Source organism: Sceloporus undulatus, chromosome 3, assembly GCF_019175285.1.
Source record: "Sceloporus undulatus isolate JIND9_A2432 ecotype Alabama chromosome 3, SceUnd_v1.1, whole genome shotgun sequence".
In the NCBI taxonomy this organism is placed as follows: Eukaryota; Metazoa; Chordata; class Lepidosauria; order Squamata; family Phrynosomatidae; genus Sceloporus; species Sceloporus undulatus.
Window position 1 is genome coordinate 21785775 of NC_056524.1, and position 25623 is coordinate 21811397.

The 25623-nt window shown below is 41.2% G+C and overlaps 1 protein-coding gene across 1 annotated transcript; it reads left to right on the top strand.

Annotated features, from left to right (window-relative positions):
* The first annotated feature begins 4764 nt into the window (after positions 1-4764).
* CFAP300 (cilia and flagella associated protein 300) lies at positions 4765-23931 on the top strand. The gene is made up of 7 exons (XM_042460714.1): positions 4765-4920; positions 6800-6881; positions 10047-10119; positions 12833-12999; positions 14991-15163; positions 16324-16390; positions 23459-23931. The coding sequence occupies exons 1-7, from the start codon at positions 4811-4813 to the stop codon at positions 23588-23590; spliced, it is 804 nt and encodes a 267-aa protein (XP_042316648.1). The 5' UTR covers positions 4765-4810; the 3' UTR covers positions 23591-23931.
* The last annotated feature ends 1692 nt before the right edge of the window (positions 23932-25623 follow it).

The following is a 25623-nucleotide window of genomic DNA, read 5'->3' on the forward strand; positions in this document are numbered from 1 at the left end:
TTGGCCTTTCCCCTGGGCTCCTTACTGTATAGATCTATGGATTTTTTATTCACAGATTCAAGCATCCACCATTTGAAAATATTTTCAAAATGTATAAATTAAAAAAAAACAAAGCTTGATTTGGCCATTTTATATAAGGGACACCATTTCACTATTCCATTGAATTTAATGGGCCTTGAGCATCCAAGCATTTTGTTATCCACGGGAGGTCCTGGAACCAAGCCCCAGTGGATAACAAGGATCCACTGTACTATAGTTTTTAATGTATGTATTTTATGTTGTTTTTATTTGATGTTTTAACTGTTTTTACTCGAATGTGTTTTTAAATTGTTGTTATTTGTGAGCTGCCTTGGATCCCTTTCTGGGAGAAAGGCAGCACAATCAATCAATCAATCAATCAATAAGTAAGTAAGTAAGTAAGTAAGTCATTTGAACATCAGACTATAGCTCTAGAGATCAGGTTTTGATTCCCCACTCAGCCATGTAAACCCCACTGGGTGATCTTGGGCATGAATCACACACTTTTAGCCCCAGAAAACCCTGTGCTAGGGTTGCCTTGGGTTGCTATAATTTGGAAATTACTTCCAAGGCACACAAAAACAACAGGGCAAGTATGTGTATGTATGCGTGTGTGCCTTCAAGTCACCTGTCAACTTATGGTTGATACCATGAATTTCATAGGGTATTCTTAGGATATTTAGGCCCTTTTATATGAAAGAGTAAGAGACATTAAAAATAATTCATAGCAGAGGTAACTAATGATACTGACAATTGAGGAAGTAGGAAAACAATCGGTGTAGGAAGATAAAGCTTTAATTTATGATGAAAATACCCAACACTGGCAGTAAACTAATCTCAGTGAGGAGACCATTCTACGTAGAAGAGTAGACCATCTTCTGCACTGCAACCAAATGAGCCTCATTAAACTGCAAGATGATACGCAGTGCTATCATCATCGCCACCACCATTTCTAGAATAAAGGCTGGAGTGTTCTGTTTAGGAGAAGAGAGTTTCTTAGATACCCTGATTCTGAGGTGTCTACGGCATTGTGACGAAAGATCAAACCTTGAAACTGCCTCAGTATGTAATTGGCATTCAGTGAAAATGTTTCAGCGCAGAGGTTTTAACTGCATGGTCAGATGTCCCACTAAAAAGCCTGGTTTAGGATTAGATTAGTTGCTGTGTTAAATGTGTGGCATGTTACCAAGCTCTTTTTTAAAAAAGAAAAGAAAAAGAAAATAAAACTTTCATGGTGACCAGCACCAAATTGTGTAGGAGAGATATAAACTTTTTCTTCTCTAGCCATTCACCACTCTCCAGTGGCATCACTAGGGGATTGTGGGGAGAGCGGACTGCACCGGGTGACATTGCAAAAGAGGGGTGGCACCCAGTCAGGTCCTCCTGACCTGCTGCTGTGAAGAGGTCTTTGCATGAGGAGACCTTTACCCCCATGGCACCATATCCCACCTGATCTTGGAAGTTAAGCAGGGTCAGTCCTGGTTGGTTCTTGGATGGGAGATCACCAGCAAATACCAGATGATGTAGGCTATATTTCAGAAGAAGGAACTGGCAAAACCACCTCTGAGCATGCCTTGTCTAAGAAAACCCTAGGAAACAATGGGATTGGCACAGATCAACAGGCAACATAGTCCCAAAACACACAGGCCAAAAGAATCATAGAATTATGTAATCACAATTTGGAAGAGATCACAAGGGCCATCCAGTTCTACCCCTTGCAATGCCGGAATTCACAAATCACCCCCAACAGATGGCTATCCAGCCTCTGTTTAAAGACCTCCAAAGAAGGAGACTCCATGCTCTCTGAGGGAGTGTGTTCCTGTCCAACAGCTCTTACTGTCAGGAAGTTCCTCCAAATGTTTAAGAGAAATCTCTGTCCCTGTAGTATGCATCCATTGTTCCGTGACCTATTCTCTGGAGCAGCAGAAAACAATCTTGCTCCATCCTCAGTGTGACACCCCTTCAAATATTTAAACAGGGCTATCATATAGAATCATAGAATCATAAAGTTGGAAGAGACTGCAAAGGCCATCTAGTCCAACCGCTGCCATGCAGGAAATCCAAATCAAATCATCCCCGACAAATGTTTAAAGACCTCCAAGGAAGGAGACTCCACTACACTCCGAGGGAATGTGTTTCCACTATCTCCTCTTAACTGTCTCTTCTCCAGGCTAAACATACCCAGCTCCCTAAGTCTTTCAATGACGCACACACCCAACGCGTCCTGAAGCCACTTTGATGCTTCCAAAAGCAGTCCTCTCTCTCTCTCTTCTTAACTGTAATGGAAAAACCTTTATGTTGATGCTGTGATTATGTCAATGGCTGGAACAGACAGGTAGAAAAAAGCCACTTGATCCTGCTTTTTAAAATAGCCTGCTGCCAAATCAGGAGTAATAAGTCTTCTTGCCACCATCCACCCCAGTGACACCTGGAATGGGAATGCCATTGCTGCTCTCCTTTCCAATTTTCTTTTAAAAAGCAGAGGAATCTCCCTTTGCTGCTACTCACCTGCTTTTAAAAAAGACAATAAAGTTTACCTCTAGCTTTTAGTCTATATGCTTCTAACTTATCATAAAATGGAAGGCAGAATTACTAGGGGCAGTGCTTTTGTGCCCACATAGCTGCTTTCTCTGTCTTATTATGCATAAAACAGAATATATTGTACAAGTGCAAGTACATTTGCTTCATTTTCATAATGTTACAGCCTTCAGCTTTTCCAAATTACAGAAGTACAGAACTGAGGTCATCTAGCGACATAATTTTTTATTACCTTTTGTGCAGAATTCAGAAAGCTCTGTGTATCCTTGCCCTGTGCTCTAAGATCTGCTTGTCCTAGAAACAAGATACACTTTTTACCCCACTTCACCATTTTCTTTCTCTACAGAGAAAGAGGAGAGTTGCAGAAAGAGATGGGCCAAGCTTCCACCCTGTTAATTTCCATCCCCCTTGGCCTAGCCTTAAAAGAATAGACAGGGAAGCTCTCTAGTCTGGCTCTACAATTCTAGTTGTGTTGGACTACAGCTCCCACCTTTCCCCTACATAGCTGAAAATGGTGGACATTATAGTCCAACACATCTGGAGGTCACTAGGTCAGGGAACACTGGTATAAAGTCTCCTTTGCAATAACAAGCGTGGGATCTCCTGTATTTCCTGCCAACACCCTGCAAGTGCCCTTCCTTGTCCTTTACTCTTCTAAAGATCTGGAACAACCAGTTGGAGTTGTGAACACACCCACATAGCTTTCCTTATTCAGTGAATGATTTGACAACTGTTGCATTGGCCTGAACTGGCAAGTTTCTGGAAACTGATCCATATCTCAAAGGTTCTCACTCTTTTAAATTGCTTTTATGGGGTGTAGTACTCCAATGTGCCATACACGTGTCTAACTAGATCACCGCACTACACTCGTATAGCGCTGCTATACCACTTTAACTGCTCTGGCTGCCTCCTGTTGCATTCTGGGACTTGTAGTTTAAGGATGTGCATTTAGAATTCTCAGCCAGAGAGCTCTTAGGCCTCACTGAACTACAAACCCCAGAATGCAACAGGAGGCAGCCAGAGCAGTTAAAGTGGAACAACAGCACTATAACAGTACTGTACAGTGCGGTAATCTACATTGTTAGAACTGGATTTTTATGTTACCGGAACAGCTGCATCTGCTTCCTGCAGTTTCCTAATGATGATCCAAAAGACATTACTGAAACAATCCAGTTTGACACCGCTTTAACTGCCCTGGCTCAGTGCTAGGGAATCCTGGGAATTGTACTTTATTGTGGAACCAGAGCTCTGACAGAGAAGGGTAAATGTCTCACAAAACTACAGTTCCCAGAATTCAATGGCGTTGAGCCATAGCATTTAAAGTGGTCTCAGACTGGATTATTTCTGCAGTGTGTTTTCGACTGATGTCTAATATATGTGGATGACCATATCTATGAATGGATGGACCATGTAAGCCTAGGACATAACTATTGCCAATACCACAAGAGAGAGAAAATGCAGCCTCCAACTTGATCAGTATTTCTTTTTCTGAATGTTTAGATTTATACAGATTGTTAAATCTGTTGTTCAGTAATTCCACACTGTTGCGTATAGGAATACACCCTTTGAAGGCTTTCCTATTTTTTCTTAATAAATTCTGTGGACTTTAGGTGAAATCAAACATATTAAATGATTGAAAGATATGGTCATGTTAGTCTGTAGAATCAGTATCTAGAGAGATCAACACCTTTAAGACTCACTGAAAGAGAGAAGTTGGCAGCACCAGCTATTTCAATATTAAATAATGTCCCCAATCCTTTTCAGGGAGGAAGGCAAGGGAATATTTAAACAGGGTTATCATATCACCTCTTAACCATCTATTCTCGAGGCTAAAGATACCCAGCTCCCATTTATACTAAAACAAATGACAGTACTTGCCCATAGTGGTTTCATACTTGCCCATATAGAGAATCATTGGGGATACTTGCCCATAGGGAAACATAGGGGAATATTTGTCCATAGGGAAACATTGGAGATGTTTCCTATGTTTCCCTACTGACAAGTAATTCCCAATGTTTCCCTATGGGCAAGTCTTCTGCGATGAATCCCTATGGGCTAAGCATTCTCCTATGCTTCCCTATGGGCAAATATTCCCAATGTTTCCCTATCTTTGGGCTTAAAGAAAAGGAGGGGAACTGTATTGAGAAAGGCGCTTGTTTCTGTGGGGAGGACAAAATGGGTGACACCGCCCTGTTAAAATGGCCGCGGCCCAGCGTTGCCATGGCAACGGCTCATCTCTTCTGCAGCAGAGGCAATGTCTGCCTGCGGGGACCAAGGGAAGGAGCCCTACACTTTCCACCATCTCCCTCAAAAGGGCTTCCAGGCCTTGGAGAGCAGGGAGACCAGGGACCTCCTACTCAAATGGTGAATTACAAGAGAGAGGAACCCTTCCCCTCCAGCCCCATTTCCCCATCTGCAACCCTTGCCCACTTTCCTTTTACTTATATCTTTGGGGGAATGGATGGGGTCATTTGCAACTGGCTGCATGTGGGAATCCTTTGTTTACAATTGTTGTTGTTGTTGTTATTGTTATTGTTATTTATATCCCACCTTTACCAAGGGAATCAAGGCGGGTTACAGTGTAAAATAGAATAAACATGAAATATCAAATAAGAGTCTCATTTTAAAAAGAAATCCCTTCCCCCCCCACCACCCCAGTCATAAAATAGCAGATAAAGGGTACAAATAATAATAATAATAAAAGTATTATATATCTCTATATATGTATATGTGTGTAAGTGATAATAATAATAACAATAATAATGAACTTTTATTTATATCCCACCTACTCTGACTAGGACCAGTGTGCCTGTGTGTGTGTGTGTGTGTGTGTGTGTGTGTGTATATATATATATATAATAAAACTTTATTTTCATCCCATCAGGATTGAGGCGGTTTACAATAAAAATCCATACAATAGAACAATAATCCCAATTATTCCCTCCTTCCCCTAAATATTGTTCTTGTGTACCTCCAAGGAATTTTTTTTGACTTATTGAGACCCTAAGGCAAACCTAACCTGGGGTTTTCTTGGCAAGATTTCTTCAGAAGGAGTTTTTCCATGGCCAATGTTTTTCCATGGCCAGTTATATTGGTGTTCTAATCCGCCTTGATTCTCTCGGGAAAAGGTGGAATATAAATAAATTATATTACAGTATTATTATTATTGTTGTTGTTGTTGTCCTCTGAGGCTGAGAGAGTGTGACTTGCCCAAAGTTGCCTCCCAGTGGATTTCCATGGCCAGGTTTCTGACTTATGGCGACCCTAAGGCGAACCTATTCATGGGGTTTTCTTGGCACAATTTGTTCAGGGGAGGTTTGCCATTGCCTTCCCCTGAGGTTGAGAGAGTGTGGCTGCCTACTTATTGGTGATCCGACTTATGGCGGCTCCTATTATTGGGTTTGAGAGGGATGGAGCTGATTTTGGGGGAGCGGGAGTTAAGCATGCTCATATAAACCTCAGAAATGTTGGGAGAGGGTATTTGTATGTATTTACTTACTTAATTTTGATGCTGCCTTTCTCCCAGAAAAGAGACCCAAGGCGGCTCACAAATAAATACTGATAGTGTCTATAGTTTTTTGTGGGTTTTTCGGGCTATGTGGCCATGTTCTAGAATAATTTATTCCTGAAGTTTCGCCAGCATCTGTGGCTGGCATCTTCAGAGAAGATGCCTTTGGGGTTTCACTCTTCACCCTAGCACAGTCCTGTGTCAGCGAAAGTGGCTCATTAAAAATGTAGTTGAGCAATCAGAAGATGACTAGGGCTGCATCTGCATTGCAAAAATACTCTGGATTGACACCACTTTAACTGCCATGGCTCAGTGCTACAGAACTCTGGGAATTGTAGTTTGTTGTGGCACCAGAATGGAGCCTTTAATTATTGCATTATGGAGAAGGCTTCTTGACCATCTCTAGCTTGCAGTGCTAGTTTACTGCATGTTTTTTTTCCCCTTTTGTATGTGATCTCTGAATTAATACATGGATGGGAGGCCACAAACAAATGCCACGTGTTGTAGGCAACATTTCAGAGGAAGGAACTGGCAAAACCACCTCTGAGTATTCCTTGGCTAAGAAAACTGTATGAAATTCATGGGGTCACCATAAGCTGACAGGCAGCTTGAAGGCACACACAAACCCCTACCTCTTTCCTACTGGCAGCTTCAAGGATTTCACTCCATTTTTTTACCTTATCATGCGGTATATGTAGACACTGATTTCTTTTCTCTTTATTTTACATCTTATAGGTCTATGGATGGCAGAATCACAATACAGGCATTCAGCTTTGACCAGAATTTCAAAGGCTATCAGCGAGATGATTTTATTATGGTAGTTATGAATTTTATTAACTACGATATTTTAGCCCATATTTCAGGGTTTATTTAAACAATTCTAAGCAGGGTGAAAATTAATAAAACTTAGGCCTGTTACAGACGGGCCTTAAAGTACGTGCACAAAATGGCGGCGGCCGTTCCACACGGCCGCTGCCATTACGATGTCATGACTGCGCCGCCTCCATACAGGACGGTGCAGACGTGACGTCGTCATGCCGCGCCAGGGCGAATAGTGCGCCCCTTCCCCGGCCAGAAAAGGAGCTCCGAAACGGAGCTCCTTTTCCATTTGCGTCGCTGGGCGCAGCCTTCAGATGGCTGCGCCCAGCGACGCACAGAAGAAAGGGGCCAAGCGGCCCCTTTCTCCTCCTCCCCGCCGCTGCGGGGTGTCCTTGGGGCTTGAAGCCCCAAGGACACCCCTTTCCAGGCTGCAGGGAAGGAGCTTTTTGCCACTTCCCCGCAGCCTGGAAAGCGGCGGATCGGGGCCTCAGCGGCTGCCGCTCTAGCCACTGAAGCCCCGATCCGCCTGGGAAAGGGGCGGGTGCAGGCCGCCGCTTTTCGGTGGTCTGTAACCCACCAAAGAGATGGATAAAACCTTAAATAAAACCAAAAGGCTAAGAGGCAGACTAGAATATTGTCAAAAAATGTTTTATTATACATACTACAGTACCTAGTTTCCATAGGAAAATGCTGTTTATCACAGTTTGACTTGTATTTAAAATGTCTCTTAACAATACATGATTTATATAGAAATTCAAATTCAGTAGCAAAGATATATTTTCATACTTCACAGTAAGCCCATTAATTTGCACTGTTATCATGCACATGTCTATTCTGAAGGAAGTCCCATAGTTTTCAATGTGATTTATTCAAAATTAGATCATTATAGGATTGCATCTTTAGGCACACTTACTTGACCGTTAGTGTCTTTGAAAAAGACCATTTGGTCAGGTGATAAGTAAACATGCTGCCAAGCACTATTAATTGCAATCTAGGTGCATGTATTTGATGCATTTATATGTCAATCTCCTCGGGATACTTGAGGCAGGTAAAGTAGGCAAACAGTTAAAATATAATACAATACAACTATAAATAACGCAGCATGAATTTTTAGAACAGGGATGGGGAATGTGTGGCTTTTCACATATTTTAAGACTGCAGCGCCCATCATTCCTCAGCATTGATTGTACTGGCTGGAGCCAATGAAAATTGTGATTCAGTTTTTGGAATACCTAAAAAATAGACCTGCTGTGTGGACAAGACAGAGAACTAGACTACTCATATCTAATCTGGGTCTATGTTAATGTTTTCAGAACAGGTTTCTAAACATGGTAAATCTACGTATCACTACTGTTATTATTACCAATGACCACCATCCCAGTTTAGACACAGAATACAAAAAGTGACCTAAATGTAGCTGATATAATGGTTCATTATATCATTCCAGTTGGATTGAAATGTGAACTCATAGGCCCTGTACAGACGGGCCATTTCGTATGTACTCTGTACATACTAGGGTTGCCTGGGGGCGTCTCTACAACCCTACAACCCTAGTATGTACGGAGTACGTACAAAATGGCGGCGCCCTGTTCACATGGGCGCTGCCATTTTGACGTCACAGTGCGGTATGGCCATTACGTCATGGCACTGCTGTAGGGCGCTTGTGGTGCCCTTTCAGCGGCGCCAGAAGGAGCTTCGTTTTGGAGCACCTTTGGCCGCGTGTATTGCTGGCGTGGCCTTTAAACGGCTGCGCCAGCAATACAAAAACAAAGAGGCTGAGCGGCCCCTTTCTCCCTTTTCCCGCTGTTGTCGGGGTGTCCTTGGGGCATGAAGCCCCAAGGACACCCCTTTCCAGGCTGTGAGGAAGCGGCATTTTGCCACTTCCCCACGGCCTAGAAAAGCGGCAGATCGGGACTTGTGGGGCTGCCGCTGTGGCAGCTGAGGCCCCGATCCGTCAGGGAAAGGGCCAGTTGCAGGCCACCCCAAAGGGGCGGTCTGTATCCTCCCCAAATTTCTCAGCATCAAGAATCATCGGGCCATACTCTGTAAATATTCAGCAAAAGGTTTGTTTGCCATCTTGTTGGGTCTCAGGAAACAAGAGAGGGCTCCAGATTTCTGTTGCTCTTATGCATAAATTGCATCTCTAGAAAGTGGAACAGAACAGGACTTAAATTGAGAAGATGACATTTTAAGGGCATGATGCAAATTTTTGTTTGTCATAATAGCTAAAGCTGATCAGTAAATTTAGGTTATTTGGGAAATTATTGTTTGCCATTGCAGAACAAAAGGTGGCTAGGTACAAAAATGAACCATTCCCATTCCGTCCTCTCATCTTGAGATGAAGTAGTGATGTCCTACTCCAGGTTTCACTGATCTATTAAATAAAATAAGTAAAGGCTGTTTTAGTAGTAATACTTCATTTATGGAATTACTTCCATGGGGACTGCAGAACTTTCACTCTTTTCACCTTTAGAATGATAGGGTTATTTTGGCACGGTACAGATGGTGCTAATGTGCTGTGCTGGCTCTGTACTAGGGTTAAGCGACCGCGCAGCAACCGCACAGTCCCTAACCCTGGTACGGCGCAGTGCCATAACATTGGCGGCACCTGTATACATGGGTGCTGCCATTGTTACGTAAGCACCGCGTGGCATCTGCATGTTGCCACACAGCACTTATGTAACCACTGTGCCAGTGGCGCACTTGTTATGCCTCCCCTGAGGCTTTAAAAGAACCCTCTTTTCCACCACAGGGAAGCTGTATGGTTTGGTGGCTGTGGCTTCCTTGTGCAGGAAAAAACACCGCCGCCATCCCAGACAACATAGAAGGTATGTTCTGGGCCCTAGAAAGCCTGTTATAAGCTGGAAGAATTACTGGCTCATATTTTTTTTTATTTCAAAAATAATAAAAGTTTTACTCTTTTTTGTTTAAGTATCATCTTCTTTTATGATTTCTTTTATGATTTCTTCCTGAATGGAAAAAAAAGAATGTATACATGTTTTCAAAACTACCATGTATAAGTATCCAAACTATCCTTTGTCAAGGGGTGTAGCTCACCGGTAAAAAGCAACCTTTTCCACCTTACTTAATGTGTCTATCAAATCTTATTTATAACTGCAGAGTATTTTTGACTAATGAATTGCTATGGTCTCTTTACATTTAGGACTTTTTAAATCATCCAGAAGTTAACCGCAATTTGAAGTTGCTTTCGTCTTCTGGACAGTGGACTACATTAGGTAAATAGAGAATATATGGGATAAAAGTATAGTCTGATTTCAGTCTTTTTTCATTCTGATCCTTTTTTTCTTTTACTGCTGCTTCCAATCTGTAACAATGGATCAATTCACATATTCTCAGTGAGTGACACAATAACTGCACAGCAGAACAGATTACTTTTAACAAACTAATTAGAGACATTAATATATTTTATTTTTATTTCAGGAACCTTCATTTGTGTTTGACACTTCTATATATCTTATTGATTGGTGCAGTTAATTTGATACTCTATGTAAATAACATTGCCTATAATTTGAATTAAACCAGATTGTAGTGGCACTCCTTTCAAGACTAACACCTGTACTTCTGTGTTTTTCCCCTATGGTTTCTGTTCTGTAGTATTGGAAACTAGAAGGGCAAACCCAAGGAACTCACAACACAACAAAGGGCTTGTAACTGAATGATAAGTAGATGTCAGACTGCGTCTGCATGCGTCTGCATGGGGTTGTAGGACCAGTTTCTCTGTTTGGGTGTATTTATTGAAGCTACTTGGTCACAAGCAGCCCAGGTGGAGTGCTTTGTTTTACCAGCTATGACCCCCTTCTAGATAACTAGCTTGGTCATTGTTATCCATGCTTTACTAATTACCAGGTTATGCTATATTACTGTCTTGTGCTATATATAGACCTGCTTTGAAGGCTGTTTGGAAATTGATTAGCTAATACATCCATTAGGCACTTGGTCATTAGGCCAATTGCAACTGATGGTGGGAATGCATCTTAGGGTTTAAAAAATATTATTGAATCTCAGTTTCCTAACAGCGATTCAGATAAAGGGTCCTTATTTCTTTAAAAGCCTGTAGCTTTAACACTGTATAGTGGAACCTTGTCATCCACGGGCTTGCCATCTGCGGATTTCAGCATCTGCAGACAAGAAGTCTGTCCATAAGAATGGAATTGTAAAAAGAACCTCCACACTGCAGATCACCATCACTCCACAGCACAGAAAACTAAATCTAAAATATGGCCAGCAGCAGGGTATGGCCAAATTCCAATTGGGTTGAGCTGGTCCTGACAGAGTGGCCTCACATGAATGTTGATTTCCCCCAGCACTAGTAAGCCAAAGGGACTCCCAAACACCACTGCCAAGGCTAGTTCTGCCAGATCAGGGATGTTTTTGTGCAGAAAAGTGGACAGTACGGCAACAGAATCCCTACTCTATTCCAGCCACCCACCTTCATATACATGCTTTAACCCAGCAGACTACAGAACATGGAACTTGATGAGGGAGATGGAATCATGATAGACAACTATCTCCATCTACCCACATGCCAGGGTAGATGGAGATACAGTTACCTACTCCCCTACAGAAGGCCTAGGTGGAGAACACTGGGAGAGATTAACTTCCCACTTCATCTTGCTAGGTCTCTGTAATACAAGCCAAAACAACATGCTCCCTGCCCCCCCCCCCCCCCCCAATTTACTGACCTAGCATTAAGAAGCAGCACTTTCAGCCCAGGGGATATGTTGCCAGAACTATTCAGACTTTCCATTTTATATAGTTTCTTCATTGGAAAAAGAAAACATTTTTTATTTTAGTTGTCCATTAAGCAAACATATGTAGTTGAAGTTCTTCACATTTCCAGTTCATTTAAATGCTGCACTCACAGATGTTGTGGATTGTGCCCAGTGCTTATATTGTTTCTTCCTTTCTTGCATTTCTGTAATGCCCTCCACTAAGGAGGTTATGGCTGTGTGAGAGTAAGTGGACTGAGGCAACACCCTGAGAGTGGAGCCACTTACAAAGAACTTAAGAATGCCACTGAGAATACAACCTACATATCTCGTCCCTTCTCTCACCCAGCAATGATGAGTTTCACCTACCCTATCACCATGTTGAATTTTCTCTTATCATCATGTGTCCTAGAATCATGACATTCTGCTCTTCGTTACACCTGAACTATTCCTTTTATTTTATGTTGCAATGACTTCATTTTATTGATTGATTGTACACATATCCTGTCTTTCACTCAAAATGATATCCAAGATAACATTAGGAAAAAGAAAAAGTTAAGGCCAACAAGTTGTTTTTGGTTGCAACCTTCATATTTTTAGGAATGCTTAGCATTGCACTGACATACATGATAATCTGGAATTTAATCTTTGGCTTCCCATTTCCAAACTGTGGCCTTACATGTATTCGTAAGTTCTAGGCTGGCTAAAAATGCTTCAAACTTACAATGCTGCCAATCTTCAGTAACTGACCACTTTGTTCAACTATGAAGAGACACCATTGCAAGTCTATAAGAGAAATTCATTGTAGATGCTCCTTCATAGAATCATAGAATTGTAGAGTTGGAAGAGACCACAAGGGCCATCCAGTTCAACCCTCTGCCATGCAGGAACTCTCAATATCCCCGACAGATGGACATCCAGCCTCTGCTTAAAGACCTCCAAAGAAGGAGACTCCACCAATCTCCGAGGGAGCGTGTTCCACTGTCAAAAAGCCCTTACTGTCAGGAAGTGGAATCTCTTTTCCTGTAGCTTTCATCCACTGTTCTGGGTCCTGTTCTCTGGAGCAGCAGAAAACAAGCTTGCTCCCTCCTCAATATGACATCCCTTCAAATATTTAAACAGGACTATCATATCATGTCTTAACCTTTTCTTCTCCAGGCTAAACATACCCAGCTCCCTAAATCATTCCTTCAATTTTATTTATACTCCTATCTTTCAGATATTAATGTGAGAAAAGTTGAGGTCGAGGCTCTTCTGTGTACACAGGTTTCTATGTCATTTTTTGATCGATTATACTGTGAAGGAGTTATTCGACAAAATGGAAATATTGTAAAGTGTTATGATGAATATCATGATGAAATTCTTATTGCAGATGAATTAAGAAAGGTTAGTATGGAGTGTAGTTTTGAAAAAAAAATCTTGTTAATGCCTATACATAGGACCTTCCTGGTAATTTCTATCATCCTTTTGTTTCATGGTTTCTTCTCAAAGTACAAATAGGAATCTGCAACTGCTGAGAAAAAGGAAATGAATCAAAATAGGGTTCAGCTGTAAGTCATCAGCAGGAAGGTCATTCTGCAAATAACATTAATTCCCTCCATTTCCCCCTCCCCCATGCCCCGGTTTATACACATACACATTTCTTTCCAGATAGGTCAGTAATTTCCTTCCAGAAGGATTACTTTTATAAGTTTTTTAAAAATTATTCTACCTTTTTGTCAAAAATTGACACTTAATGCAGTTGAGAGAGGTGTTTACATTTTGCTTTTGCTAATTCATTGTTAGCATATTAGTACAGTACAGCCTTCCTGAACCTAATGAATAACAAATGTATGGGATGACAACTCCCATCATTTACACTGAACAAATTGGTTGGAGTGAGATTGGAGCAGTGGCATTACTGGGTGGGTGCAGGGCATGCTGACTGCACAAGGTGATACCTCACAAGAGGGCTGACACTCTGGTGAGGTCCACCTCACGCTGCAGTGGAGGGCTGAGCGTGCCCCTCATGGCTTTGCTGCCACCCAGCTCCTTCTCCAGGGAGGGATCCAAGGTGACAGCTAGAGCTGCGGAGGGGTGAGCGCGCATCTTGTGGTTTATCGTTGCCCAGCTCCCTTCCTAGGGAGGGAGTCAAAGCAGCAGCCAAGGGCAAGTGTGCCCCTTGTGCCACTGGGTCGGAGGGAGCCAAGGGGAGAAAGCAAAGATGGCGGCAAAGGGCAGCAAAGGGGTGAGCATACCCCTCATGGCTTCATCACTGGTTTGGCTCTCTCCCTGGGGAGTGGAGCTGGGCTGGCAATGGAGCCATGAGGGTCAAGCAGTGGATATGGAGTATGGGCAGGGCAGGCTACTGCACCCAGTCGTAGTCCCCATCCCATACTAGGCGTCATCAAGCCTGGTGACACCAGTGGATTGGAGAAGTAATCCAGAACATGTGGAAGGCACCAGATTGAAGAAGATTGGCACAGCAGAAAAACACACAAGTCTGAAAGCAATTCTCTCAAAAAATAACTTTTATTGTAAAGTGAATTGTTCGCAAGTTACATACTAAAATAATAAGAATATATGAGTTGTGGGGGGCAGAAACTCACACTGGAGGAAAACATCCTTTCATATGTACAGAATTAGGATGTACTCTGTTAATGCTCCCTTTTTATGTTATTGAAGATAAGATAAATCACAATGTACTGATTCTACATTCTACATTTTCTTTCTTAAAGTCACCTGGCTGAAGCAGTGTTCTCATTTCAGATTGTAGCAAAATATTGTGGATCATTATACAACATTGGACGAAGCCAAGTGTTTAGAAACTTTCAATAAAGGCATAGACTTTTCATTTCTGAACAAACAGAATCCAAGGAAGCAGAAAGGGGAGAAAACGATATTTACAAATCAATCCCCTCCCTTCTATGCTTATAGTACAATACTTAAATGGTTTTGTTGTTGAATAAGACCAAGGTCTGCCTAGTATAGTACTGTTCCAACTGTGAGTGGCCTGATACCTCCACAGAATGCTCATACATAGGGCATAATGTTGATGACTTATTGGCTTCAATATCTGGTTCTCTGCACATCATGACTAAAATTTGTTGACAGGTCTTACTCTCATGAGAGTCTTCTGTGCATAAAACAATAGTAAATTCCAAAGTGATATTTAAACTATCTCAGATTTTGTCACTGTTGTTTGAAAATGTTTAAGGTAGCATTTAGTTTCAGACTTATAGTTTATACCCATTTTTACTAAATCTATTCCTATGTGCATGTGTTTAAACAGAAAATACTAAAAAATAGAAATTAATGTTTTTATTTAACCTAGATTTTATACTGTTAAAAACAATTTCCATATCACAATGTTGTCTTTCCTCGTTGTTTTATAAAAGGTTCTACTTCTTGAAGATTCAGACCACTATGACTTGTTTAGCCATTCAGACCGTGAGGAGTTTCTGTTCTGTCTTTTTAAACATCTTTGCATTGGAGGAGTTCTCTGTCAATACGAAGATGTTATTGGTCCATACTTAAAAACAACAAAGGCTTTATATAAAGATCTAGTGAGGTAAACCTCTTCCTTACATGAACCTGATCTTCTTATTTATTTTACAATTGTTTACCTGACTCTTCAAGTTGAAAGCTTGAAGTGGCTAATGATTTTAAAGTGAATGATAGTAAAACTATAAAACATAAAAAAGTAGTTATGTGATAATTCAGCATCTAAATATGTATGTTTTTTGTTTGTTTGTTTTTAATTCTGCATTGGATTGAATACTTTTTTAAGGAGGGGAGGGCACCAGGGATTTTATATGTGCTGTATTTTTAACTTTGTTAGCCACCCCAATTGTTCTCAGAGGGGCGGGATACAAATAAATAAATAAATATTATTATTATTATTATTATTATTATTATTATTATTATTATTATTACTAAATACCTGTCAAAATTAGCTTTTCATAGTGCCAGCCAGAAAGACGTCAGAGTTGATGTAAGGTGAATCTCTGTGGACATTAGTTTAATTAGTTTATTTGTTTTCCCCACCCACCCATCCACCCACCCACCCAAATGAGTATGCAAGGCAGTTTACAAAAAATAACAGCTATAGCAGGACAGTGTTCATTCTTGGCTGCTGCACAATTTGTCTTTCTGTTTTTCCTGTCTTGCTAATCACTTCAAGCTATCCTTTGGAAGCTTTTATTCATTTTTTCATTGTGGTGTACAGTAGTATATTTATATCTGTTATCCAACCATTCCTCTTTGTTTCTAGAGACCTCATTCTGTCATCTCTTTGAGGAGCAGTTTAGGGAGCTGGGTATGTTTAGTTTGGAGAGATTCAGAGGTGACATGATTTTAAACAATTGTAGAAGATGGAGCTAGCTTTTTTCCTTGTACTATAGTACAGAGACTAGGACATGAACCAATGAATTCAGAGTACAAAAAAAGAGATTCCACCTACATTTTAGAAAAAAAACTTCACTGTGAGAGATGTTTGATAGTGGGACAGACTGCCTTGGAGGATGGTGGACTCTCCTTCTTTGGAAATCTAAATAGTAATTAGACAGCCATCTTTCTGGAATGCTTTAGCTGTGTATTCTTGCATGGCAGGGAGTTGGAATAGATTACTCTTGTTATCCTTTCTAACTATGATTCTGTGTTAAATTTTAAAATTTGTGTTTTGACTAGTCTAGATGTCTTCATTAACATTGTTTTTTTAATGAATCTTAGTGTTCAAAAGGATCCTGAAACAAAGAAAATAAATATAATATCTACTGTCTTTAAAGTCTGGGCATACGTAAGTATCTCACTAGAGCAGTGTTACAGGCATGTAATCCAAACTGCTATCAGATTTCTGAAAATAACAAAAACCTGTGTAATCACATGCTGTTGGGACCTTATCTAGCTATAGCTAAGCATTTTTAAATTCAGCCAAGTTTAATGGGAGAGTTAAATTTGTCTTTAGCCATCCCCATTGGGAACAGTGGAACATAAACAAATACTTAATTTTGGCTAGATCATGTCCTTGATAATGTTTCAGCTCATGCTCACCTTTTCAGTTTGAAGTAACACTTCAAGAGTGGAATTACACTGGATATCCTGTATTCAAAGCATGTTAGACAGTATGTTGCATCCTTCATTGTTTGAGCCCAAGGGCCACATTAAATTGACTGAATGAATTATTATTGTGAATTCTGATGTAACATTTTCCAGATATATGATGATCTTTCAGAGGAAAACAACAGAGGAAAACTTCCTTTATTTAAAAAAAGACACGATACAGATGAGAGACACAGTAATGCATAGGAAAGGCAGTAGTAATATTAATCAGTGTGGCTATTGGAGAGCTATTATCCATAGTTCTCTCTGAAGGGAAAACCCTTTGCTACCCAGCAAAATGTCTTGGGGAGAAATATTTACAGTATCATTTTCCATGACAGAAATGTTCTTAGTCAACACTCATCCCACAGACTGCTTTTACTTTGTTTAATGGAATATGTGCAGCCATTTATATTGTGAAATGCAGGAAGAAACTTGTAAATAGGAAGTCACAGCATCCCAAATAATCACAGGTAATTACAGTATGCAGCTGAAAGAGATGCAGATTTGTTACCATAACCCCATAATTAGGAGCAGCTTGGCAAGATCTTTTTAGAGTGTTCTTTTGGCCAAAATGAGGCCTCACCAGATCTATATGAAACTTAAAAGCTAGCACACTGATCTTGGCTTATTAATTGATGGCAGGGCTCATTAAAAATCAATATGTTTCTGAAATTAATGACTTCATGTGATAGAATTATGATGGCAACAATTGTGGCGGGGTACAGACCGCCGCTTTGCGGCGCTCTGCCGCCGCCGCCAGTAGGTCCGCGGGGGAGCCGGAGCCTTCAGACGGCCCGACTCCCGCGCGGACCGAAAAAAGAAGCTCCAAAATGGAGCTTCTTTTACCGTCGCGTTTGCGACGTAGCGAGGCGCCAGGGGCGCGCTCGCTACGTCACAAGCGGCGCGACACGTCTGGACGCTGTGCGTCCAGTACGTAAAGATGGCGGTGCCCGTGTGTACAGGGCGCCGCCATCTTGTACGTATTCAATACGTACTAGGGTTAGGGGGGTGCGGAAGCACCGCCTCTTCCTAACCCTAGTACGTATTGTATACGTACTATTTGGCGGTCTGTAAACCGCCTGTGTGAATCAAAGCTTTAAAGTAATACTGTACATAAATCAAATTAATAAAAATTGGATCACTTCAATAACATATCTGACTGTGCAAAATACATTGAGCATTATCGAAGTATAAAAAGAATTACCACTTTCTAAAGTGATATTTAAATAGAATGAGCTGAGATAGGACCGTTTATATACAACTAGGTCAGCCTTTAAACTCTTTCATAACCTCCTTTAAAAATGCACAGTGGGGGATCACAGCAGACAAAGTAATATCATTATTGGACTTTCAAACCTCCCAAAAACTAAAATATATTATTATAAATTTTTAACTATGAAAACCAGTTTCACCTAAAGAAAAAAGTGTGTGTGTGTGTGTGCGTGCATGCGTGGTGATGGTGGGGGGAATTGGGAGCTTCCCCACCAACTATCACAATTTCTTCAGATGATGGGGAAATTAGCTTTGGCCTGATACAGATAGGCCAAAATAAAGCTGCTTCGAGTCACTTTGCAAGTATGCTATTTAAATGATACATGTGTCCTAAGAGTCCAGAAGCCACACCAAAGCCACGCTCCAGTCTTAAGGGCTGGAGTGCAGCTTTGGTGCAGCTTCCAGACTCTTAGGACGCATGCATCATTGAAACACCATACCTCCAAAATGACCTGAAGCAGCTTTATTTTGGCCTGTCTATATAGGACCTTTGTAAACTTTAGGACCATTTGCACATGTGTATACCAGTAATAACTGAGGAGAACTCCAGGTTTGGGTGAATTAAGGAGGTTTTATTAGAAAAATGCAGAGTGCAATCTCATACACATATGATAGCAATTCAGACACAGCATTCAGAGCTAACCAAAATGGAAACAGGACAGTAGACTTTGAGGGTTTTTTTTTAAAGGAGGGTGATATTTACCTGTCCAAAGAGTAGACCACAGAAAGCGGGCGTGGCTCAGACAAAGGTCTGAGGGCAACACAGTACATATACAGAGCACAGCCTGGGACAACTGTATGCATACTGAGTGTGCAGAGATGTGTGCCAGCTGTGTGTGTGAAAAGGCTAGGTTTGGAGACCAATATTTATACTTGATAACTAGCCAATGAGAGGAGCTTGATGATCTCTAGCAGTGTAACAAAGACCTGATGGCCTTCCCAGGAATTGACAATGGGATTCTGGCCTGGTTGATGGCTTTAACTTCAGAGTTACAAAAACAGAGATTGAATCAGAACAACTCGGGTGACTGGACAAGATGAGGTGGCTGAGAAAACAAGAGGGGGAGGCAGAGAGGTTGGTTTACTGCTTTGGGTGACAAGGAGATCCTTTGTCTCAAGGTGCAAGAGGAAATGGAGATGACTTGGGGGAAGGAAGGAGCAATTTGATTGTATTATTTTCTGAATAGTCCACATGCCTTGGGTCTTAGTCTTTTTCTCCTGGGAACCTGACCTAATGTTCCTAAAGGTCATTGTGATCTCTCAAGAACATGCTGGCTCCAGATATGGAATATGAAAATATGGAGACCCTAAATCCAGTGCAGGGTATGCTGAGTGTGCTAACAAAAATTGCAGATAAATCCACAAAAGTTTTAAAAATTACAAAAATAATTTTAAAAATGTGAAGTTTGGAGGTACCTATGGACACATGTTAGGAAATAAACTTTAATAGTAAATATAGGAACTGTACAGTCCGCCCTTTTCTTGCTGGATTGGGGCCAGGGCAGCCTCACTGGCAGCCCTGCGGCCCCAATCTGCCGTTTTTCTAGGCCACAAGGCAGGTGGCAAATGGGGTGTCCATGGGGACACCCTGAGAACCATGAGGAGAAAGGGTCAGCCCCTTTCTCGTCAGGATCGTTCCTGTGACCATGTGGTTGCCGTGGGAACAATCCATTCTCAAAAAGGAGCCCCGTTTCGGAGTTCCTTTCTGCGCCACTGGAAAAGCATGATAAGCGCCCTCCAGCAGAGCGGAGATATCACTCATTTGCCACGCCATTTGGATGCAGCACATGTATGACATCATACGCCCCATGTGGACGGCACCGCGTAACGATGGCGCCGTCCACACAAACTAGGGTAAGGTAAGGGAGCATGCGGTTGGTGTGCGCTCCCTATCTCTAGAATTGGTGCGAGTACACCACTTTATGGTGGTCTGTACCGCACCATAGTTAGGAAAGTGTTACATGGTTGCCATTTTAAAAGTACTGAGTAGGTGAAATGCAATGATGGTGTCTGGCACACCTGTAATGTTGCTAAGCTTTGGCGGGTTACAGACTGCCGAAAAGCGGCGGCCTGCACCCGCCCCTTTCCCCACCGGATCGAGGCCTCAGTGGCTAGAGCGGCAGCCGCTGAGGCCCCGATCTGCCGCTTTCCAGGCTGCAGGGAAGCGGCAAAAGGCCCCTTCCCCGCAGCCTGGAAAGGGGTGTCCTTGGGGCTTCAAGCCCCAAGGACAGCCCGCGGCAGCAGGGAGGAGGAGAAAGGGGCCGCTTGGCCCCTTTCTCCTCTGCGTCGCTGGGCGCAGCCGTCTGAAAGCTGCGCCCAGTGACGCAAATGGAAAAGGAGCTCCGTTTTGGAGCTTCTTTTCTGACTAGGGAAGGGGCGCACTATTCGCCCTGGCACAGCGTGACAATGTCACGTCCACGCCACCCCGTCTAGAGGCGGTGCAGTCGTGACGTCATAATGGCGGCGGCCGTGTGGAACGGCCGCTGCCATTTTGTGCGCGTTCCGCGCATGCTAGGGTTGGGGGCATCCGGAAGGGACGCCCCTTTGTAACCCTAGCACGTGCAGAGCGCGCACTTTAAGGGCCGTCTGTAATGGGCCTTTGTTTCTTACTTTTGCACTTGCTACTATTGATAAACATATAACAAGATTTTTTAAAAATTCGATAAAATACTTGACTCATTTTGGTACAGTCTAATATATACTTCATGAGAATAAGTTTCATTGGACAAGCAGATCAATAAATTTGCTCAATTAACAGCTGGGTTGTATAGAATTCTATAGGTTTTTCTTCATAACTCTTGAGAGGCACATTGGATTATATGGGGGGCAGGATTCATGCAGCTCTTCAGATATAGTTGGACTACAACTCCAGCAGCTATAGCCAGCATAGACAATGATGACAAATACTTGAAGTTGCAGTCCAATAATATCGGGAAGTCCTTATTAGTAGCACCCCTAGATTATATCGTGAGCTTCCGATAGAAAAAAGTGTGGAAAAAGTGGTAGCAAAGCAATAAGGGTAGTATTTGGTAATCTGTGGGCAAGTGGAGCAGAGAAATGCAGCATGTATGGCTTCTAGTATCTTTGCATTGATACAAGGAGCATGGAAAACAAACAGGCTAAACTTGAAAACCTAGACTCTTTGTTGCTTTAATATAGGAAGGCATAATGCAAGAAGATTAATATGATCTCATGCATATCACTGAAATTTGGTGGGATGAGACCTACAGTTGGAATACTGTAATTGAAGGCCATACGTGTATACCTCAGTTAATAAGTATATGTGTATACCTCAATTAATGAAGTAGATGTGTTCCTGGGCATTAATTCTTCAACAGAAAATTTGGTACCAGAGACATAAATAACATGGAGACAACAGGGATAGGTTCATACAGCACAAAAAAAAGCAGTTCAACATGTTCCAGCAAACTTTTTCAAAACTAATAGCCAAGTCAAGCCTTACATAAAAAATAAGCAGGAAAAAAATCCTTCTAAAGACTACCACTTGAACACTTCTTCTAAAATGCATTCAGGGATGCTACTCTCCCAACCTCAGAAGAAGGCATAGGCAGACCCCTTCTGAACAAATCTTGCCAAGAAAACCCAGTGGTAGGCTCACCTTAGGTAGCCGTAAGTCAGAAAGACTTGGGGAGGATGGTGGCATTAAAAGGTGTTGGACAGAAGGCAGAAAAGAGAATATTGTTCAACCAGCCAATGAGGGAGATATTCCAAGATAGGTAAGAAAACAAAGAACACCTAGGAGCTACTTAATCAAGTTCAAGTATTCATGGTAGAGAAATTATAAAATTGTTGAGTTGATGCTCGGCGGAGTAGCCAAAATAGAATCAGTAATCAAAATTGCATTGTTAAACTGGACTGAATTAATGAACAGGAGGAAAAAAAGAAAACCAAAAGAGATAAATGTAAAATCCTACATTTAAGTGAAAACAGCATACAAGATGAAGGAACCTGGCTTGTTATCAGAAGTAGTAAAAAAGACTGAGGTGTCTTAGTTGGAAGGATGAACCTGAGTCAGCAATGTGATGTATTTGCTAAAATGGTAATGCAATCTTGAACCTTATAAACAGATCACAAGAAGCAATTGTGCACTTGTTAGACTACATCTGGAGTAATGTGTCCAGTTCTGAGCACTTTATGTTAAGAAAGAAATTAACAAATTTGAACATGTCCATAGGAGAGGAAATAGGCTGTTGAGAGGTCTACATGCTAAGACCCATGTGGAATGTCTGAAAGATATTAATAAAGGGAGACATAATAGTGACCTTCAAACATCAGAAGGTTTAATAGATGTGTTTCCTTTTAGCTTGCAACAGGAATGGGCACAGTGCAACCCTGGGGTGCTTTATTGCAAGCCCAAACAGCCCTTGCAAACTGTTATTGGACCTCAATATATGCACAGCAATATCTGCAACATCTGAAGGACCACACAATTCCCACCTTTGATTTAAGTCCAAAACACACTGCAGAAATAAGACAGTTTGGGACCGCTTTAACTGCTCTGGCTCAGTGCTAGGGAATCCTAGGAATTGTAGTTTGTTGTGGCACCAGAGCTCTCTGACAGGGAAGGCTAAATGTCTCACAAAACTACAGTTCAAAACTACAGGTCACAGGAATCCTTAGCATTGAGCCAGGGCAGTTAAAGCAGTCTCAAACTGGATTAATCCTGCAGTGTGTTTTGGACCCTAGAGGATCAGAGGTAATTGCCAGGACATAGGTTTTAGCAAAACCTTACGAGAAATATCCCAATTGTATGAACTATGCTCATACAGGCTTAGATGGTAGTGGCCCTTACTTTGTTGTTGTTACCTGTATTGTGCCTTTAAGTCATTTCCACCTTATGGTGAACCTAAGATGAATCTATCACAGGGTTTTCTTGGAAAGATTTGTTCAAAGGAGATTTGCCATTGCCTTGAGAGAGTGTGACTTCCACAGAGTCATCCAGTAGGTTTCCACCACTGAGATGGAATTTGAATTCTGGTCTCCGGGGTCATAGTCCAATACTCAAACCACTACATCACACTGGCTCTCTTTTATGAGGAGGTATTTAGGCAGAAGCTGAAACAACTATATATCTTGGATCCTGTATTTGTATCTGACATTGAAGATGCTACATGACAGGGTTGGACTAGAAAACTTGTAGGTTCCTTTTAACTCTTTGATAATAGGAATAAACTATAGTTAATGGTAACCATGGTTTGCCTTGGTTTGGACATAAACAAAAATAACGACTAATTGGAAAAACAAGCAGTTACTTCCGGTTATGTCCTCATATTTGTGCTACAGTGACAGGGAGGGGTTTAGCATTATATCTGAAATTTAGTCATTTTATTTATATCCTGCCTTTTGTCCCAAAAAGGGACCTTAAAAAACAACAACCCAAGAGTGCATGAAAAGCAGCCTCCAGAATTTTCTCACAAATGAGTACTGTCCATTACTATATTATACTAATGTTGTATACTTTTCCTCCCAGGATGCTAATGGCCTTTGTTATCCATCATCCAACAGACATGAACAGAATTTTGCCTATTTTATTGTGAATCCTTTGAAACGACACATCTATGTTTTGTACCACTCATTTGGCGAAGCTTTGTTCTGTAACTGACTCTTCTTGGTTCTTCAAGTATATTTGATTAATAGTTGAATTCTCTTTAAATATAATTTGTCAAAGAGATCTACATTATCTACACATGGAATACATTTAGACTGTTTTTTCTAATGTGCTCAGTGTGATTTTAGAGGCATAGTTTATATTATTAATATTGCAGACTATACATCCATGTCAATACTGGTACAATATACTATCTGAAACATTTTGCTGTTGCTGAATTATATCCCACCTGTATGCAAAGATGTTTTCCACTCTATTTGAAACTATTATATTGCCATTTTCTTCAGCTTTTAAAAACTATAAATTAAAATAAATTAAAACTTTGTAAATACATATATTTTGAGCATGAAATATCATTTTTAAACTGTGACGAGGTAGAAATATTTTCTCAGAATTTGATTGATGAATTGATGGTCAAAAAAGAAAAAAAATTCTCAGTTAAGATAGTTAGTATGGTCCCAGTGCCTCAGTCATTTTATGATTAACTGCAAAGACATTTCACATGTATAACTACCAAGAAGTAGAGAAGGCAATTTAGTGTCACCCATCCAAGGGGCCCAGATCTTATTGTTGAATGCAGATTCCCATGGTCAGTAGTTTTTCATTTCGAATGTAGACCATAATAGTTCATCATTATGTGTTTACCTATCATATGTCACTACATAATATGTCACCTTTTTCACTATTGATGAGGCTTCAGTTATTGTTCCAACTTTGCAACTTCTACAACCCATTTCAACCTAAGGGACGGGGTGGGGAAGTGAGTTAGAATTATCCTACTGGTGAGAGTCTGCTAAATGTAATAATTTGCCAATAGGGACACCCATTTCAGGGCTATAGGGTTTTGTTTGTTAACTGGCCTTGAATTGATCCTGACTCATGACGACTCTGTGGATGAGACATCTCCAAGACCCCCTATCCTCCACTTTTTGAGTGAGTCATGCCTTCTCATGATGTGGTCAAAATATGACAGCCTCAGTTTCATCATCTTGGCTTCTAGGGAGAATTCTGGCTTGATTTGTTCAAGGATCCATTTGTTTGCCCTTTTGGCTGTTCATGATATATTCACCCCTAAATACACATCCCTGGAGGAGGAGGAATCCTGTGATGCCCTAAAAACAACCTATAAGGTTTCTGGGACTGCAGCCTATTACATCAGATGTACCATGTGTTTTCTCAACTGGCAGATTATTATAACATATATGGGGGAGTGTCATCAGTGGGATCAGGGGGAAGTAAACTGTAGTTAAGTGCAAATGGTGCCCCAACTTTATTTTGTTTTACAGCACCATCTATAAATGATTGCGTTCACCTGAGAGGAGTAGGTGGCATTCAGTGCATTGGGATTTACTTTTGAGTAGACCAATGTAAGATTGTGTGTGTATTAACTGCCTTCCAGTTGACTTTGATCCATGGCGACCTATGAAGAGAGAACTCCAGGTCACCCTATCCTCAACTGTGTTGTTCAGCTCTTGCAGGCTCACGGTTATGGTTTCTCTGATTGATCCTATCCATCTGGAATAAGGTCTTCCTCTTGCCTTCTACCTTGTCAAGCATTACAGTCTTTTCTAGTGAGCCCTTTCTTCTCCAGATATGGCCAAAATACAACCTCAGTTTACTCATCTTTGCTTCTAGGGAGAGTTGGGCCTGATTTGCTGTAGGAACCATTCACCATATATATTCAACTATAAGTCAACTTCATATATAAATCGAGGGCAGGTTTTAATAAATTGAGTGTAAAACTAAAGGATGAAGCAAAGGAAAACAATGCCAAAAAACTTACCAATGTCCAGCAGGCATGTTTGTAGTCATACTAAAGGCTGTATGAATGAGTGAATAGAGTAGGGCCAGTGCTTCCAGGACAGAAAACACACTTGCCCTTCCTTTTTAAAATAAGAGTACTTACACTGACTCATAGATAAATCGACTCAAGTGTTTTTGGGTCAGTTTTTGACTAAAATTTCATGAGTATATACATAATCATAGAATCATAGAGTTGGAAGAGACCAGAAAGGCCATCCAGTCCA